Consider the following 17,611-nt stretch of genomic DNA (forward strand, 5'->3'; position numbering starts at 1 on the left):
GGCATTTGTAGAAGTTACATAGAGTCAAGGCTAGTAAAAAGTTTGTAAGCCGCTAACTATTGTAATTGTTCCAAGTATAGAGGATTTTATATGGATTATTTGTACCCATATAGTGGTTTTTCAATAGGACATATTTTTCTTTGATTTTCCATTTCATGACCAATCTTGGATTATATAATTTTATTTATTGTGATTAATTGTTAATTTATTTATTTCAACATTGTCAATCACTTAGGGTTCTAATTTTTTTGGACCGTGCTTACACAAAGAAACATCTAATAATAGTTGATGATGCCGAAAATACCACCAGTAAGCCACACGGTCCTCGTGCGCTCCAAATGGCACTTGCACAGCAAAAAGAAAGGACCTAGCAGAGAGTACCGGTGTGGTACAGCCAAATACCCTCCGAAGGTCAAATCAGAACTATTCTCACTGCTCTAGAGTACTAGAGAGGGTAAATTATGCGTACCTTGATTCATGAGGGTGCTTGATTTTTATAGTAGTAGGGCTTGACCCCTTTTCCTTGGAGTAGAAGTTTTTTCCTTATAGAAGTCTCCTTGGGCGTATTTTGCGGAATCCTTTCCATATTGGAATCCCTTTTAGGTTTCACGAAATGTGGAGAGCAAGTCATTTACTTATACACGCAAACGTGGTTAGCAAGTATTCTTTGACTAGTGTCGTCAGTCTATATTGTGCCTTTGGTCTTCATACCGTCAGCTTCAGGATAACCTTCAGCTTTATTATCCGGTCGACCTGTGGAACTCTTCACTTCATCCCGCTATCAGTCATTAAACAAAGGCTGACGGCCTAGTAGTTACCGTCACCCATATCTCTTATTTGACCACTCTTTTATCCTTATCAATAGTTATAATAATGTGGTCTTACATAGGTGAGTTATGAGGTGGTTATCTCAACTTTCGCACTAAGCAAGGTTTTTAGACCCAGACTATTTATTGAACCGCAAAAGGGAGAGGTTCAAGGTTTTTAAGGTCGAACCGAAGTTGAATCGGGGTCGAACCGTAATGACGTTATAATTAATTTAATAATTATTTTAAATATATATAAAAATATTAAATTAGTAAAAAATAGAAAAATTAACTAAAATAGTCCAATTAAAACTATAAATCCACATTTTAACTATGTCTAATATATCTATCTATAGCCCAAATATGAAATATCTATCCAATAATAATAATAATAATTTTTTATAAAAAAGAAAATTAAAAGCATCATATTGTCTTTTCAAGTTCCACTTTCCAATGCTCACGTGTCCAGTTGTCTAGTTCACATTCACAAACCAAAAAAGCACTAGAAACAAAAGTGAATGAAATTAAAGGAAGAGATAAAAAAAGCAATACAAACAAAAGCAGATGAAGAAAGAATTGTGATGTTATATCCACAATATTTTTCGCAATATTTTTACAAGAATCACATCAAAATCTTATGTGGAAAGTTGTTACTAGTTCTAATTTGAACCCACCAATATTAGCTAATAATTTTTTACTCACCAATATTAGCTAATAACAATCTATTACTTAAAATTTATTGTGAAAATATTGTAATATTATTTCTTAATTAAGATTTTTTATTCTTTATATTATTTCTCTTTCTTTCATTTCATTCTCCTCCACACATGTGTCCACTGTCCAGTGATCTCTATCCCCCTTCTTTTATTTTCTTTTTCTCCTCAAGAACCTTAGAACATTCCAGCAACCTCATTTTCTTCACATCAGAGAAGAGAGAGAGAGAGAGAGAGGAGAGAAAAAAAGCTGGGTCAGATCGTCGAAAGGACAAAGCTGGTGGAGATCGGCGTTCACCATGTCCACTGCTGCCCCACCGCCGTTCGTCCTCCTCCCCACCACCAGACTAAATCAAATCGCCAAAAGGAAAAACCTGTGGAGATCGGCGTTCACCATATCTACTGCTGCCCCACCGCCGTTCGTCCTCCTCCCTACCACCAGACTGGGTCAGATTGGCTTGTTCCTTTTTTTTTTTCTTTTTTTTTTTTTTCATATTTGCTTGTTCTGATTCAACTTTATTGTAAGAATTGGATTTTGTTTTGTATTTTGTGTTTGGATTATGTGAGACGTTTTTTGAGAGTGAAGCAAAGAGATTGAAACACTGAAGCAAAGAGACGTTTTTTGATCCCATCAGTTGTGTTTCTTTTTCTTTTGTTTTTCTGTGTGTTTTTTTTTTTTTTTTTTTTTTTTTTTTTTTTTTTTTTTTTTTTTTAAGGTTCAGATTCAAAGGGAACCGTGAGAAGTGGTCTGATCACGGTTCTCAGAACCGTGCAGTTGAACTGCGGTTCGAACGGTTCCCTGCTTTTTTGGCATAGACCGGTTCTTAAACTTAAAAGAATCGTGATTGTGAGAAGTTCATAGTTTTCCCAGTTGGACCATACGGTCCGGTCCGGGTTTCAAAACCTTGGCACTAAGTACTACAACTAGAAAATTAAATTGGACATATGATGCAACATTAGATAATAATCAGAAACTAATTTGGATTATGATTACTCTTCGACTTTAATATATTAATATACTAGGTTGTAATCCATGTTTATGCACGAAAATATTTAATAGTAGTAAAGATAAGATAATCTTACTAAGGTGAGTGAGATTACTCTTCAACTAATTTGGATTATGATTACTTTTCGACTTTGACAGTGTTTGATCATTTTTTGTTTATTATTTAATTAGCTTGTTACCCAAAAATTATGTAAGGTACTAGAAACAAAATGAAATGTACAAAATAAGAAAAATAAATTGATATGTATATATATACAGTTTGTTTTGGCAAATATTTTCATTTAAATTCCTTTTCCTAAGATATAAATATTGTAGAAATAGACAAACAAATAGAAATAAGCACTACAAAAAATATGAATTATAATAGTGGTCCTTTTTGTAGTGCTTACAAAAAATGCGACTAGAGAGGGTTTATTGTAGTGGGTTTTCAAATGCTACTATAAATCTCTTTGTAGCAGTAGTTTTTTTGTAACCGCTACAATATATATATATATATATATATATATTGGTGGTAGTTTCTCAATTGCTACAATATAATCTTCTTTTTTTTCTTTTTTTTTGCACTTCTATTGCTGCTTTCTAAATACAAAACCACAAAGTTTAGTCCTTTTTGTTTTTTTATACTTCAATGTAGATAACTAACACCCTAATGACCAAAATATATACCCCTAAAATACTCATAATGACACAAATACCCCTAGAACTAAATTAAAATGACCAAAATATCCCAAGAATTAATGTCCATAACTAGAGAAATATTTTTGAAATTTTCAAAAAGAACAATATACCCCTAGACCTCCAAAATTACAAAATACCTTAGGAATGATTAAAATGAACAAAAAATAAATCCCTAAAATCTTAAATTTTAAACTGTGAAGATGTTTATCCTCAGCAATCTAGCATTTATTCTATGTGATTAGAAAGATTATTAATAGAATAAATATGTTTATTTTGTTATTTTAATTATTTTAAATGAAATTTAATATCATTTTCCAAGATTTATACAAGAAACAATTGAATTTTCTCATATTCTTGCTCAAATTAAATTCTTTTTGCAACAATTGAAACAATGTCCAACAAAAGGAAAAAATAAATAAATTTAGTTACACACAATCAAGAATGTAAATAATAATAATAATGATAATAATAATAATAATAATAATAATAATAATAATAATTGAAGGATATTTGCATTTTTTTAGTAGGCATGAAACATGTCTGTCTATATTGGCTACTATATCATGCAATTTTCAATTTATAAACACATATATATAGTATAAATCGCTACAATATTTTTACTATCTTTATATTTTAATTTGTCTATACAATAACTAAATATTAAATTTTTTTTACAGGAAAAATTATTAAAATAATTTTTTTTATACATCGATTGTTGGGGTGAGAGATTTCAACATTGGATGTCTCTGTTGAAAAAGTGTCAACTAGTTAACCTACAAGATTCATGGCTAAAATTATTGAAGTATTGGATAAAATTAATAATAAGTTTCCCATAGCAATTCTATGAACTGCTGCTAAAGAATCTATAGCTGCAGTTACATAACCACTAATATAAATAATTAATTTCAAAAGAAATGATTGTGTGTACTAGCGGTTTTTAATTCTCATAACTGCTGCTATAGATATTTTCTATACTAGTGATTCTTAAAACCGTTGCTATAACCTATAGTAACGGAAACTTAACAGCGGTTATTCAAGTTGTAGTAGCGGCTTAGAAAATTGTTGGTATAGACCTATTTGACTTTCAGCAACAGTTTCTAATAGTTTTAGTAGTGGTTACAATTGTTGCTAAAAAAACAAGTTTTTTTTTTTTTTTTTTTTTTTTTTTTTTTTTTTTTTTGGTAGTGATGGGAATTCTCAATTTATTTATTTGTGCTTGTAATACTACAATATAGGTACTACAAGAAAAAGGCTTGAAAAACTAACATATGATTACAGCGCAGACTTACCAAGTTTGGTTCCCATAGCAATCCAACCTCCAATCAAAAACCTTAAGGAGGACTTCAATAGATGTCTTCCCTAGAAAAGCACCTAGCCCTCCAAACCCTAACTAGGCAAAATTCACAACCCCAATTACCACTCCCACCCTCACTGCATAGTCCTTTTTAAACACTACCCCCAGTAGCGGTACTAATGCTCACACTGCAAATGAAAGAGCTGATGCTCCAATTGCATGCCAAGGGTTTGGCAATTTCTCTTTCTCAGCATTACGTTCCTCCACTCCCATGTTATCATTGCTACCATCTCTCTTCATTTGTGCCATTTCAACGTCTAATATATTGTGAGTAACAGGGGCGGAGTTATAGCACGGCTTGGGGGCATGGCCCCCCAAAATTTTAAAAAATTATTTTATATTATGTATAGATATTAAATATTTTAAATATTTAGCTATAAAAATAGAAGTTATCCCCCAAATGTTTGAATTAGTCCAATGATACTCTTAAAAACTAATATAATTAATTTGTCAATTAGTCTAGTAGTTATAGAGACAAGATAATTTTTATTTTCTTTAATTTGTTTTTTTGTACATATTTAATATCAAACTAGACTGCTTTTGTATAATATTGGATTTTAAAAGATGATAAGCTCCCCTAAAAAATTATCTTGCGAATATACATATGTGAAAGTTGTTAATTTTATATACAATGTATTTATAAATTATGACATACTCTAGTATCAAAATATTAATTCTTATATTTGTGTATTTACGTTTGTATGTGATAGTTTATCTTGACTTGATACTAATATATTAGTAATAAAATTTGGCCCTCCAGACAAAAAATCCTAGCTCCACCCTTGGTGAGAAAACCTACGAGCTCTCTGATGGCCATACTACATGCTCCGGCATCCAACCCAGCAACCTCAGAAAGGATCATGGATTTAAAATCCGTTTGGACAGCTCCAACTCCAATCATAAGGGATGCTGTGGAAAGCAACAAATCATTTGCACCCAAGATGGCAGTTCTATTCCATTTTCCCCTTTTGGTGTAGTCTAATTCATCGTTTTTAGTTTGTAGCTCAACTTGGAACGATTTGACTTCGTTTAAGGGTGATAATTGGTCGTGAACTTGATTGGCTGCCATGGAAGAAAGGTAGTAAAAAAACAAAGCAAGTAAGGCTACGATAATGAAGAAGATTATAATAATGGTTATGTGCAGAGGAGTGTGTACTGTGGAGGGCACACTCTCAGGGATAATGAGAAATTAAGATTAGATATTTTATTAAGGGAGTTGTGGTGGTCTTAGTGGAATCTAATGTGTGTTCACACTCGAGGTTATATATATAAATATATATATATATATATATAATTCGGAAGCTTATTTATTTATTTATTTTTAAATAAGGCTTCACTTACTTAGCTTTAGTTAATGTTTTGTGATTACGTCGTAAGTTGTTATTGACTTAAAAATACAAAAGATCAAAAGCGTTCCCTAATGAGATATTCTATCCACATTGTAGGGAAGGGATATGAAGAAGTTGTTTTTGCTTTGGATTGCGAGCGAGGGATATCTATTTTTATTCTTCCTCATTTTTCTCTTAAAATATATTTAATTTATTGATCTGCTCATCTACGTTACTTATTGATCTGCTCAATGTAGTATTAAAAAATGTACATATTGAGTGAGCAACCTATTTTCTTGGAAAACTTCTAATTAAAAAGAATGGTCAAAGCTCACAACGATAAATCTGTATAACTATAGGATTAAGAGATTAAAAAAAAAAAATTAAAGCTTTCTAATGAGATATTCGATCTACATGTTGGATATGAAGTTGTTGTTCTTGTTTGCGTCGTACATATTACTATATATTACTGCCTGTTAAAACATGTCTAATACCTGGAATATCTCTAACCCTTTTTTTTCCAACTCTAACAAATATATTTGTTGCATAAAATAAACATAGTTTTTATGAAGAATCAAAAAGTTAAATTGAAGATACAAAATGGAATAAGATGAATGTGATCATCTTTGTGCTTGCGTTGTTCGTTTTTCCTTTTTGTTAAGTTTCTTCTGATTTAAAAAAAAAAAAAAAAAAAAAAAAAAAAAGGTTTCTTCTTCTTATTATATGTCGTCTCCAAATTACAAATTAAAAAAAGTTAGATGTAAATTTCTGTTTTTAGCGAACATTTTAATATTTTGATTGTTATTTACATCTAACCTTAGTATCATGACTTTCTTTGGGTAATAGCTTGTAAAAAAATCGATAATTGTATTTATAAAATAAGTACGAAATTTAACTTTGCAATTATAAAAAAAAATTTTAAAATTTTAAAAAATTTAAAAAAAATAAAAAAGAAGAAGGAGAAAACAGCATCTTGAGTTTGAAGTTTGAACTGTAGGTGTAAATGCATTAGATTCCAACGACACCATCTTTCTGTACATGTCCAAGTGAACTTCACCACATTCCTTCCTATAAATAGAAAACCCTGAGGCGTGTGTCTTTCAGACTCCTTCATATTCAATACCATTTTATTACTACTTGTATATAACATGGAATGGAACCATTTTTTTTTTTTTTAGTTTTATGTCCACGCTTGAATCAAAGAATAGAAATATGCTAAGATTCAAGATGCTTCAAGTTAACTCAAATGGACCTAGTGGAGTAGGACTCTGAATTGTTAAAATTAGTGGCCGCTCTAGGGTTATTTTTTAGAGGGGTCAATAAGAAACATAAATTATACAAAATTTAAAACAAAAGAGAACTTGAATACATTAGAAAAAATAAAATAAAAACTAAAAACTAAAACTGAAATACGTAAAGTTTTACAATTGCTTTCTACAATATTTCATATTATGAAATCTTTGCATGATATCTTCATTAATATCAATCCTATGAGTTACATCTCTTTCAATGCACGCAGTTAAGCAATCATTCATCCATTAATCTTCTATTTGATTGGTTTATTTCAAATTTATTAAGATATAAATGGGTTTTTTCTAAGGTTTAAGATAAACAATTTTCTACTTTTGTTGTTGGGCTTATTATTATTATTTTTTCCAAATTTTAGATCAAATTGGTTTGTTATTGAGCATTTTTTGTGTTTAAAAAGACTAAGAAATTGTTAACAAGATTATATTCAAACTTATTTTGGCTGGGCTTAAAAAATATCTAGAGTCAGGGTGTTCAAAATTTTATTTTAGAGGGTTAAAACGAAAAAAAAAAAAAGTAAAACATATTATTATTTTTTTGGGGCCAGTTTAGGAGTTCATTTGAACCCCCTAGGCTCCAAGTAGAGCCGACTTAAAATTGTTATGTAATTGTGTGTGATGATTAAATGATGAGTGGAAGCATAAAAGAGAAAATACACACAAAAGTTTAAGTCAAGCCTACTCAACAAATTCTGAAGTCTAAGGTGAAAACTTTAAGTCGGCTTTTTATTTTATTTATTATATTTAAATATTAATTAATTAAATAATATTTATTAAATTAAAACTATTTTCATTATTATCTTCTAAAATTTTTTAATGGATTTCTTGTTCATTTGTTATAATTTCACCCAAAAATTTTGTTGTGTATTGTTTAATATTAATAACAAATTTATCTATAGATTCCTTTTGAGATTCAATTTGTTTTTCTATTTTTCTATTCTTTTCAAATATTTTCATATCTAAATGGATATTTTCTAGTAATCATTTATAATTTTAAAAAATATTTATAAATAAATAAACATGATTTATAATAGAAAATTATAGTTTAACTAAAATAAAATTTTTAAGTATAAAACAATAAACTTAATTTATCAAAAGTAAAATTGTAGCTTTACTAAATGATGTGGTCACTTTATATTCAAAACTTGCACAAATAAAAATTTATTTATCATTTAACTGAATAAATTAGTACTAATACAAAAAATAGATTATTCTTAAAGGAGAACTAATGAAAATATACTTAAACAATACAAATTATATAAATTACTTTAAATATTTTTTTTAAAAAATTGGTAACAATGTAAATGGGAAAAATCAAACTAATTAAAATATAAAAAACTTTAATAAAGTCGCAAATGGGTTGAGGTGATATCACATCAACCCACGTGATGATGGCTAGAGTCTATAGACTCTTTATCCATTGTTATTAAAAAAAAAAAAAAAAAAAAAAAAAAAAGTAGACTAGTTTTTTGTATTTTGAATTACCGTGGAGGTCTTTTTGATATACTATGCATTCTATTAGCTAATAAAAGGGGCCTTAATTTTTTTATAACATAAGTAAAAGGATAAATAACACTTAATGAAAATATAATATAATATAAGATGTGGTATTCTTTTATTTGGGGGCCTTAGGTGACTACGTTAGTCGCCTATATGCTACAGCCGGCCCTAGTACTTTACACGATTCGATTTAACGACCTATATTCATGGTGTGAAAGTCTTTGAGAGTTAAATATTCTATTAAGCATTTATGTTACAAAGAACCCAATGTAGAATTTATACTAGAGAATACTTGAATAACCATAGACTAACACAATGTTAAGTTAATTATTTTATAAGTACATGAACTTACAATTAATTTAGGTCACTTAAACCATAATATTTCTAACATGAATGATTTGAGAGGATTATCCAAACCTGAAATCATTATTAGCAGCAACTCTTAAAAGTAATTATTTTCACAATAAAGACCAAATTTGGGAAGGCAAACAAAAAGAAAATGCAACATGGATGTGGAAGGGCATGCTCTCTTACAAATAATAATAATAATAATAAAAATAGTATGGACCTTGGAGGTCCTCTACAAAACTGAGGTTTTGATGAGGGCCAGATTTAGGTATAACCCTCCACACCACCCCACCCCCCCCCCCCCCCCCCCCCCAACCCATTATAAATAATAATTGGTGCTAAGAACACACACATAGGTGAGGTGTGCACTCTTCCCGTCAACTCTAAGAATTAAAGTCTCCAAAAAATTAGACTAATAGAAATTTAATCCTATCGAAAGTCTATATTGTTTCATGAAATACAAATTGTTGTTGGTGTGCCGAATCATCATTGATGAACAATTACCTTAACATCATTTGGCTTTTATAAAAATTAATTAGTTTCTTAGAATTAAATTTTATTATTAAGTAAAGTTGCAGTAATACCTATAAAAATTAGAATTAGTATTGTTCTACACCTTGAAATTTATTGTATCCTTGCTGTCATATTTTTATCATGCGTCTATATTAAGGACAATACTTTTTCTATTTGTAAATATTTTCTAATTAAAAATATCGAGTTGAAAATATTAAGCTAGATATGAAAAACTTTTTTTTTTTTTTTTTTTTTTGAGAAACAGATATGAAAAACTTAAAATAGAAAGAGAGAGGGAAAAAAGGTAGAAGAATAAAAATTAACAAAATCTCAAATAGAATCTCTTAAATAATTTTATTATTGATAATATAAATTAAAAAAATATAATAACATAAAATTTAGATTAAAATGCATGCATGATCACTTACAAAATTTATTCACAATACTTGTTATAGTTATTTTTTTAAAAATAAATTCCAAAATAAAAATAAAATTATACTCAAGATCAATTATGTTACAAAAAGATTAAGCAAGCTAGCTATTATCAATTGAAATACGTATAAGAAACTTACATACAAAAGCTTAGTTAGTAATTTTGCAACTCAAAAAATAAGAATGGTTTTCAAATAAAAAATTAGACATATAGAAAGTTAAGTACATATTATTTAATTAATATTTAAATATCAAGAAAAAAAAATCCACTTAAAGTTATTGACACAGTCCTCAAACTGTATCGAGTTGGATTTGGTTTTGATTTATCAAATCCATTTGTTAATTGATATTTAGTTGTTGTGAGGGTTCAAAATAAAAAGAATGTGTAATCCAACAATATAAATTTTTGTTAGGACATGTGTGGAACTTGTTAGAGACATATGTTATGTAAATTGGCTAATCCTTTGACAAAACGTACTTTACTTGTAATTGGGTAGATTTAGAATGGGTTTAGTACTTCAAGGAACAAGAGTTCAATTTTAATATTGAAGCCATGCAAATCTGTCCAAAAAACAATTGAAGAAAGTGATGCTCATTAAAGCTCGACAGAAACATATCTATCGAGATTTAATGCTGATGCTCGACAGAAATTGTATCTATTGAGAATTGCGAAATTCAGATTTTCAGATCTAATTTCATGCATATATGTATTTGTGTAGGGTTTTTTTTCTCATAACCCTAAACATATATAAGGATTATTTTAAGAGCCGTCAAAGGTGATGCAACTTATTGCAAAAGTCATTGTGCATGCAAATTGTGACCGGAGACAAAATTTGCCCTAATTCATCTTCCTCTCTGTAAAAGCTATTGCATCTTTTTGCGTCAAGGGTTTTGTAACCAGGGAGCTTCTTCATCTTCATTGTTGGATGAACTGAAGAACTTTATAGCCAACATCTTCCTCAAGTTGGTGTGTTAGTCATGTACTGGGATCCGTGTATCATTGATTAGTTATGTACTGAAAGCCGTGTATTGAAAAGAGAGATTACCTCTACATTGCAAGTCCAATTGGGTATTAGGGTAAGGGTTTAACTGTAAGTTGTTATTAGGTACTAGGATTTATTTACTTGTAACCTCTTGTTTTAATAATAGTGGATTCTCGGGAGTGGTGACCTTAAATTCATCCGATGAGATTTTGCCTCGGTGATTTTCCCTATTCATAAACAAATCACCTATGTCAAATTTATTTTCTGCTGCATTTAACTTAGTTGGTAATTTGTTTGTGCTACCACGCTTATTGCATGTAATTGAATCTAATTAATTTCACTTGGCTAATTAATTTGATTAAGTTACCAAAGGGGTTAATATATTCTTGGCCCATCAATTTTAAAATATTAATCCAATAAAATTTTATTAAGGTTTACAACATTAAAAATAAGTTATATTAGGTGTGGGGGATTAGACTGAGTCTACCCCAAAGATACCAATCCAAAGAGAATATTCCTGAAAATCCCATTCACGATATGGACTCGACCCATATGTAATTATAGGATAACCAAAGCCACGTAAAAAAGAGACCATTTGGAACCATTATCAAGGTACTCCAAGGAATCAACCTTCCCAAAGAAACATAGCTCGACCTAGAAGCGGTCATATGCTTTACTAAGGATATCTTTTCGCTTATCTTCTCCAAGGAACACGTAGAAGAAGATGCAGAGCTCAATGTAACAATCACTTCTGCATTAATGAGCTCTCTCTCTCTCTATCTATCTAATGTCATCCACATTAAATGTTGAATGACTGGCTTGAACAATAACAACACCCCTAAAGTCCATCTTGATGATTAAGAAATGGTAGGCAGAGGGGATGATGGGACAAGTATCCCCTAAATCTAGCTAAGAAGGATACAGTTAGAGGAGGAGAAAGAGTGAATATAAAAGGGAAGGAGGTAGATCAGAAAGGGGATTCGGAAAAATCTAAAGAAGAACAAGAGAGAGAAAGAGAGAAGAGTCTGAGCTTGTATTTTTCCCTAGAAATTCTATGTATACCTTGGGAAATAGATTTTCATCAATACAAGAGTCTAATTCAATCATTTTCATCTCCAATCATTTGTCCGATCTTCCCATTGTGGGATTTTGCCATTTTTTCTTAAAAAGTTAGTAGTGTTGATCTGAAATTCATAGCAAGTTTGGCGTGCTTTGTGTTTTTGACCCCCACATTAGGTATAACTTAATATTTATGACATATGTATAATCAATTTTATGCTTAAACTTTAAATTCCAATTCAATAATTTTGTCTCTCATTTCTTAATTCATCTTCACGTCGTAAAAGAATGAATAATGTTAGAGGCACAATATTTTCATAATATATATATATATATATATATATTTTTTACAATAGTTGATTTGACAATTTTTTATTAGTTTTTATTGGATCCACCATTAACATATATATATATATATATATTTTTTTTTTTTTGGAACAAGAAAACTCTTGTTTTATTTTGGTAGACCGTCAAGCTGATTCTGACCTTTACAGAATGCCAGGTTAAACTAATTTAGATATGATGCAAAATTAGATAATAATCATAAACTAATTTAGATTATGATTATTCTTCGATTTTAATATAATATACTAGGTTGTAACCCATATTTTTGCATGAAAATATTTAGGCGAAACTACAATGTTGGTTCCTCAAGTTTACCCTGTGTACGCAATTGGTTTCTCAAATTTGAAGCAAGCATAATTGGTCTCTCAAGTTTTAAAACTGAGTTATATTAGTCCTTTTATTAACTGTCATTAATGGTGTTACTTACGTGACTAATGGAACAATGACTTGACATTTTTTTTAATGATGTGTTATTTTTTTATTAAAAAATTACAAAATAAAAAAACAGAATTCAATTCTCAAAGCTTTTGAAAACTAAAATTCCAAATCCTAGCTGCCGCCGGCTCCAAATCTTGAAAAACAGAATTAAACAAGAAGCAAAACCAAAATTCAATGCTCAAAGCTGTCAATCTACAACGCCCCCCAACAAAGAAAAGGTTAACTTTTTGTAACCGAATTGGGACTAGTGAGAAAGGAGGACTACACCACCTTTTAAGCTATATTTTAATCACATATACACTAATAAAAAGGCTTTATTTATTTATAAACAAAGATCATGCAGCACAAAGAACAACAAATCTATATAGAAAGACCATACTGATTCACAAACCAATGCTAAACCTTACCAGTCACTTTCTTGATCCCGAAAGGGGAGATGATAATTGTTGGCACACAAACACCAAGCATATCAAACTTGAAGAAATAAGGAATCGGCAGTGGCTAGGGCTTGGGCTGTCGCTGGCGGTAGCTAGGGCTTGGCTCTCCACCGGCAGTGGCAGCTAGGGCTTTGTACAATCGGTAGAAAATACTTTTTTAAATTTGGTACTGGGTTGTAAATATTGTTTGTGTAAATTGATTTAGTAATTTTTTTTTAATGAGAAACATGTCACGTCATTAAAAAAAATGTCAAGTCATTGTTCCGTTAGTCACGTACGTAATACTACTAACGGCAGTTAGTAAAAAAGACTAATACAACTCAATTTTAAAACTTAAGCGACCAATTGTGCTCACAAACCAAGGCCAAAATGGCCCATTAGCATTCATTTTTGAAATATTTAGCAACAGAGCACTGTTTCGGAAATAATTAGGGAAATACCACTTTTTCTGGTACTCGAGCTTGGTGAGCTCGAGTACCATGTTTTTTTAATCCAATGTCGCCTCATATTCAAGGAGCCCTATAGTGGCGTTTTTAATCCCTATAGTGACGTTTTCGGGCCCTATAGCGGCGTTTTTAAGCCCCCATACCAGGTTAAGGGGCCCTATAGTGACGATTTCGGGCCCTATAGCAGCGTTTTCCTGCAAAAATTTTTTTATAAATCCCCATAACAGGTTAAGGGGCCCTATAGTGGCGTTTTTAAGCCCTATAGTGACGTTTTTGGGCCCTATTGCGGCGTTTTCCTACAAAATTTTTTTATGAGTCCCCATAACAGGTTCAAGGGGCCCTATAATGGCGTTTTTAAGCCCTATAGTGACGTTTTCGGGCCCTATAGCGGCGTTTTTTTTTTTTTTTTGAAGATGTTTGACCAATGAAAAGATGATACTCGAGCTCACCATGCTCGAGTACCAGAAAAAGTGATATTTCCCTAATTATTTCCGAAACAGTGCTCTGTTGCTAAATATTTCAAAAATTAATGCTAATGAGCCATTTTGGCCCACAAACCAATGCTAAAACTTACCAGTCACTTTCTTGATCCCGAAAGGGGAGATGATAATTGTTGGCACACAAACACCAAGCATATCAAACTTGAAGAAATAAGGAACCGGCAGTGGCTAAGGCTTGGGCTGTCGCTAGCGGCAGCTAGGGCTTGGCTCTCCACCGACAGTGGCAGTTAGGGCTTTGTACAATCGGTAGAAAATACTTTTTTAAATTTGGTACTGGGTTGTAAATATTGTTTGTGTAAATTGATTTTGTAATTTTTTTTTAATGAAAAACATGCCACGTCATTAAAAAAAATGTCAAGTCATTGTTCCGTTAGCCACGTACGTAATACTACTAACGGCAGTTAGTAAAAAAGACTAATACAACTCAGTTTTAAAACTTAAGCGACTAATTGTGCTTGGTTCAAATTTGAAGGACCAATTACGTACAGAGGATAAACTTGAGGGACCAATATTGTAGTTTTGCCAAATATTTAATAGTAGTGATGATGAGATAATCTTATTAAGGTGAGTGAGCGACATAATACACTTTGACAATGTTTGATCATTTTTTGTTTATTATTTAATTAGCTTGTTACCCAAAAATTATGTAAGGTACTAGAAATAAAAATGAAATGGACAAAATATCAAGGAAAAGAAATTAACATGTACATGCAGTTTGTTTCAACCGATATTTTCATCTAAATTCCTTTGCCAAACATACAAATATTGTAGAAATAGACAGACAAATAGAAATATGAGACTTCTCAGTTTATTTGTGCTTGTAACACTACAAGATAGGTACTACAATGAAAAGAAAAAGGCAAGTTTATTTGTGCTTGTAACACTACAAGACTATACTACAAGATCCAAGAGATCTTGAAAAGAAAAAGGCTTCAAAAACTAGCATATGATTACAGTCCAGACTTACCAACAAATTTGGTTAAGCCATAAGTAACTCCCATAGCAAACCAATCTCCGATTAAAACCCTTAAGGAGGACTTCACAATAGGTGCCTTCCCTAGAAAAGCACCTAGCCCTCCAAACCCTAACAAGGCAAAACTCACAACCCCAATTACCACTCCCACCCTCACTGCATAGTCCTTTATAAACGCTGCCCCCAATAGCGGTACTAATGCTCCCACGGCAAATGAAAGTGCTGATGCTCCAGCTGCATGCCAAGGGTTTGGCAATTTCTCTTTCTCAGCATTTAGTTCCTCCACTCCCACGTTATCAGTGCTACCATCTCTCTTCATTTGTGCCATTTCAATGTCATATTGTGAGTAAACAGAGACGAGCTTTCCGATGGCCATACTACATGCTCCGGCAACCAACCCAGCAACCCCAGAAAGGATCACGGTTTTAATATCTGTTCGGACAGCTCCAACTCCAATCATAAGGGATGCAGTGGAAAGCAACCCATCATTTGCACTCAAGATGGCAGCTCTAAGCCATTGTCCCCTTTTGGTGTAGTCTAATTCATCGTTTTTAGTTTGTTGCTCAACATCGAATGATTTAACTTCATTTAAGGGTGATGGTTGGTCGTGAACTTGGTTGGCTGCCATAGAAGAAAGGTAGTAAAAAAAAAAGGCAAGTAAAGCTACTATAATGAGGAAGATTATGATAATGAGTATATGGAGAGGAGTGTGGAGGACACACTATCAGGAGGTTATTTATAAGGGAAAATCAAGATTAGAGATTTTATTAACGGAGGTGTGGAAAATGGTGGTCTTAACGGAATCCAATGTGTGTTCACACTTGAGGTTATATATATTCATATTTATAATTCGGAAGCTTTTTCTTTTTTTTTCCTTAAATAAGGCTTGACGTTACTTTGCTTTGTTGTTGACTTATGAAAAGAAAATACAAGAGATCAAAATGAGATATTCGATCCACATGTAGGGTAGGGATATGGCGTTGTTGTTTTTGCTTTGGATTGCGAGCGAGGGATAACTATTTTTATTCTTCTTTTTTTTTTTCTCTTAAAATATATTTATTGATCTGCTCAATGGAATATTAAAATTCACATATTGAGCAACCTATTTTCTTGGAAAGCTTCTAATCTATATATATATATATATATATATATATAAAACCGAAACTTTTGAAGCTCCCACAATTTTCCACATCAGCACAATATTTAAATTAAATTAAATTTTCCACCTTATCACTGTTTTCTTTTTCCAATGCAAATTAGACTTCTAGCCAAATAAGGACACTCTCACACCGCCTCTACTCTCTCCTATTTAAGAATTGCTTGCGTAGAAAACCTAAACCCCAAAAACTTATTTTTGCCGCAACACAATTTTCTCCTTAAAACTTATTTTTCTTCAAGATTTTTTTTAGGGCGGCTTATGCTTCACAATTCACATATTCCACTTATGTATTGGACTCCTCTCCTTCTTCGGTCAATGCATCAAGGTTAGGGTTATTTGATTTATTCAATAAAAATTATAGATTTGTTGCTTTTTCTTATAAGTTTGTCAATTGTTGTTTTGTTTATTTAATTGCTGGGCCTGAATCTTTTAATTAAATCTGCAAATTTTTTTAACCTTTTAAAAGTTTTAATATTTTGAATTTTAACATTTAAAAGGTAACTCATATTTCTCTAATATTTTTATGTTGTGTAGACATATTTTTTTTTGTTTATTATATTTCTCCATTATGTAGTCACATAATTTTTTTTTTTTTTTTGTTTTAATAAATTCTTAGCTCAAAATCTTCTAATTGTTTGGTTTACATATGAATTTTTAAGTTCATTTTTTGTAATACATTTAATTGTCTGGCCAATTTCAATAGTAGAAAAGCTATAATCATGAATTCCCTTCTTTCTATTGTATTTCTTTATTGCGTAATTTTATATATATATATATATATATATATATTGTTTTATTTCAATACTTTTGAAGCTTTGAATCTTCTGATTTTTTTTTTTAAATTTTTTTTTTTGGCATTTTGGAAGTTTTAACATCATAACTTTTGGGTTTTATTTTTTCTATTATCAGAAATTATCTAGAAGATTTCAATGAATATCCATAGATTATTCTTTTTGAGGGTAACCCATCTTTATCTTATATTTCTATTCCTAACTTTTTTTTCCTATATTTTTTCTTTAATTGTCCGTGTTTATGTCTCTTTTGTTTATCTTATTTTTACTTTCATAGCGTATGTACATGTTGTGTATGTTCTTTGATTCTTTCTTTAATGATTTTTGTGTGAGTATGTGTCATCGTATCTGGGTACTTAGGCAAAATCTATAAAGACTAAAGATGCTTCTTCTTTTTTTTCTTTTTTTTGTAATGAATCTTATGTTTTTCATGACTTTAGTGAGTCATATTCTTAATGATCGAAATGGTTTTGTTTGACGTGGATTTTGTTCATA

General features: G+C 30.8%; 1 protein-coding gene and 1 pseudogene across 1 annotated transcript; both read right to left on the minus strand.

Annotated features, from left to right (window-relative positions):
- Window positions 1-4,475: 4,475 nt before the first annotated feature.
- LOC126704803 (vacuolar iron transporter homolog 1-like) lies at window positions 4,476-5,626 on the minus strand (annotated as a pseudogene).
- A 9,388-nt stretch (window positions 5,627-15,014) lies between these two features.
- Window positions 15,015-15,865, minus strand: LOC126706049 (vacuolar iron transporter homolog 1-like). Its single transcript, XM_050405309.1, has one exon. It carries the CDS (start codon window positions 15,792-15,794, stop codon window positions 15,144-15,146), a length of 651 nt encoding a protein of 216 aa, XP_050261266.1. The 5' UTR covers window positions 15,795-15,865; the 3' UTR covers window positions 15,015-15,143.
- Window positions 15,866-17,611: the final 1,746 nt, after the last annotated feature.

Source organism: Quercus robur, chromosome 11 (assembly GCF_932294415.1).
Source record: "Quercus robur chromosome 11, dhQueRobu3.1, whole genome shotgun sequence".
NCBI classification, from domain to species: domain Eukaryota; kingdom Viridiplantae; phylum Streptophyta; class Magnoliopsida; order Fagales; family Fagaceae; genus Quercus; species Quercus robur.